This window comes from Myotis davidii, unplaced genomic scaffold, assembly GCF_000327345.1.
Source record: "Myotis davidii unplaced genomic scaffold, ASM32734v1 scaffold355, whole genome shotgun sequence".
NCBI lineage: Eukaryota > Metazoa > Chordata > Mammalia > Chiroptera > Vespertilionidae > Myotis > Myotis davidii.
The window spans coordinates 275,784-278,969 of record NW_006286818.1 but is presented as its reverse complement, the minus strand read 5'-3'; the positions used below and the strand labels follow the sequence as shown (position 1 = coordinate 278,969).

The following is a 3,186-nucleotide window of genomic DNA, read 5'->3' as shown; positions in this document are numbered from 1 at the left end:
AGGGAAGAGGACAGAGGTCGAAGACGGGTGGGTGTTGGGGGGCAGAACTAGAGTGTCATCTATATATATATAATTTTAAAAAATATATTTTTATTGATTCCAGAGAGGAAGGGAGAGAGAGAGAGAAACATCAGTGATGAGAGAGATCATGGATCGGCTGCCTTCTGCACGCCCCACACAGGGGATGGAGCCTGCAACCCGGGCCTGTGCCCTCGACAGGAATCGAACCTCTGACCTCCTGGTTCATAGGTCGACGCCCGACCACTAGCCACGCCGGCCGGGCAAGTGTGATCTGAATTTCCACAGTCTTGATGGATGCACAGGTTTTAGCTTTATCCTTCCCTATTTGGGGGCAGGACAGGAGGCAGGGACACAAGAGAAACACCAGATTGTGAGGACAGAGCACAGAGGAGGGCACCTGGGACTCTTGTCCCCACGTGACTCGCCAAGGACTCGTCTTTGCAGAGCTTCCCCTGAAGGAGGGAGCAAGAGAAGGACCTGTGGCAGGCCCGTGAGCAGCAGCTCACACACTTTCTAATTTAATCCTCACAGTAATCCTCCAGGGCAGCCACTGTTGTTCTCATTTCACAGATGGTCAGACGGAGGCTCAGAAAGGTTAAGAATGTTTCTTAGGGACACACAAGAAGTGACGAGCGAGTATTCCATCCTAAGTCTGATTCTAAAGCTTTAGGTCCATCTGTTGTTTCATCCTGTTTCTGTGGAACATCTGTCCCTCACCTTCAATTCTTGACCTCACTCCTTTCTTCTCCTGACCACTCCCTGTCCCTTCGGCCTCTGTAGAACCCCAAGCCGAGCTCAGAGGAGATCTCCATGATTGCAGAGCAGCTGTCCATGGAGAAGGAGGTGGTGAGGGTCTGGTTCTGCAACCGACGCCAAAAAGAGAAGCGGATCAACTGTCCTGTGGCCACACCCATCAAGTCACCCGTCTACACGTCCCGTCTGGTGAGTGGCCGGGAACTAGCTGTGCCAAGCACTGAGGGCGACGATGCCTGGAGGGGAAGATAGGGGTAGGGCTGCTGGGTACATGATGTAAATAAATCAGCAAAGACATGCTGTATATTCCGTATCTAATGTCAGGAAGGAGAACGAAGGGTAAGGAAAAGAAAGTGATCGTGAGGAGATGTTTTTAATAGAGATTCAGATGCTCTGATAAGGTGACATTTGAGCAGAGATCTGAATGTTGAAAGTGAAATATCTCAAGGAAAGTATTTCAAGGAAAGAAAGACCAGTGAATGAGACATCTGGCATGTTAGAGGAACAGCGAGCGTGTCAGGGTAGCCAGGGTGGCAAGGAAGGAGGCCACAGGCAGGAGACGAAGTGAGAGCAGTAGCAGGAAGCAGGCCATTGGAAGGACCTGACTTTAGTTTGTGTGAAAGAAGCCACCGGAGAACTCTGAGCAGAGAAGCCTGAGCAGCCAACAAGAGCTGCTGTGAGAATAATGTGTGGGAGCGGGGCCAGCCAGGAGGATGACGTGATCAGGCTGGGAGGCCTGGCGGCTTGGGCTAGGGTGGTAGCCGAGGTGGTGAGGCGAAGTGGTTGGATTCTGAGTCTAGTTCACCTGTGGAACCAGCAATAGGTGCTCACCACTCAGACGTGGGCTGAGAAACGAGGTGAAGGTGACTTCCAGGGTTTTGGCCTGAGTAGCTGGTTGGAAGATGCTGCCACTTTTTTGAGATGATGAAGACTCAGGAGGAACAGGTGTGAGAAGGAAAACTGAGAATTTAGAGTTGGTCACAGTAAGCTGGACATGACTCCTAGACACCCAAGATGAAGTGTCAGGTGGACAGTTATGTCTGTAATCCTGACAGACAGGGAGAAGTCGGGCAGGACTAACATGGAGGTCAGGCAGATGTGGCAGTTGGAGAGGAGAAAACTTCTTCTCTCTCCAGAGGAAAGATGATGCCTAGAGGGTGGGGTGGGAAGGTTCTTATCCATCCTTGGGGATGGGGATGGTTGAAGGTTAAGGTTGTGGGGGGTAACGGGGGTGCCCTTGAGTCTTTAGCATTCACAGACAAACAACATTCAGCCTCGTCCAGGGTGCGGCATAGCTGTTTCATAAAACTGCGCCGTTGTTCATTCCTTCACCAAACACTTATTGACTGTCTACCGCTATCTACACAGAGAAATAGTCCGTGTCCCTCTCCCGGAGGACCTCACTGCCTAGCAGGGAAACAGTCAAGTAAACAAATGATAAACCACGTGATAATGTCTCCAGGAGAACTTAGTAGTCACAGCCAATAAACCCTTGGGAGGTGGTGGTTAGGGAAGGCTTCCCTGGGGAGATAATTCATGCCTGGGCTAAGTCTAAAAGGCAAAAAGGAGTGACAAGGGAAAAGGATGGGGGAAGTAGAGAACATGGCACGGGCCAGGGAGAACACATGGCACATTCGTGGGGCTGCAGGGGCTCCATGGGGAGGCATGCGGAAAAATGAGGCTGGGTAGGCCAGCAGAGGACAGGCTGAAGGGCCGCTGTGCAATGCTAAGCCCTTAAAGGTGCAGAGAAGGCGGAGAGTTTCAAGCAGGACACTGGCATGATCATATTTGCTTTTTAGACTAATGATGATTCTCATGTCAGCGTGAAAGGTGCTCCGAGAGGCTGGGAGCTATCCAGTAGAGGAATGAAGGCTGGAGCAAAACCAAGTGGTAAGAGTGAGGGGTGGAGCGATCCAGGAGATAATTAGAAGGTGGAGTCATTAGGTGTTAGCTAATAAATGGAGAGTTGGGTGGGGCCGTGGAGAGTCGTGAAGAAAGAGACTGCTCTGGGATGGCTACCAGCATCGGGGCTGGGCTGGCTGGGTAGATGGTGATGCCATTGATGAACAAGCAAATGCAGGGGAGGAGCTAGCTTGGGAATTGGAAAGAGAGACCATTTCAGTTCTTTCCATTATTATGATGTTCAGTGAGGCCTGTGGGACACCCACGTGGCAGTGTCCATGGGCACTTAGAACTGTGGGTCGGGAGTCAGGGAGAGGCTGGAGGAGAGACGCGGGCCGGCAGTGTAAGTACACACACGGTGGTTGGAACCCGGGGTGGAAAGGAGCTCACCTGTGGGGTCTGTACAGAAGCAAAGAGGAGAGCCCAGTCTCAACCCTGCAGAACAGCAGCGCTTGAGGGACTGGCAAAAGGAGAGCGTCAGGGGAAGAAGGGAAGGAGACAGAGCAGCAG

General features: G+C 51.8%; 1 protein-coding gene across 4 annotated transcripts in view; it reads left to right on the top strand.

Moving 5' to 3' along the window:
• Positions 1-3,186, top strand: part of POU2F3 (POU class 2 homeobox 3) — a 90,082-nt gene that overhangs the window by 78,575 nt on the left and 8,321 nt on the right. For all 4 annotated transcript variants that reach the window (XM_015560645.1, XM_015560646.1, XM_006758720.2 and 1 more), the window contains one exon: positions 802-963. In XM_015560645.1, the coding sequence (XP_015416131.1) occupies positions 802-963 (162 nt within the window). The remainder of the gene's footprint in view (positions 1-801; positions 964-3,186) is intronic.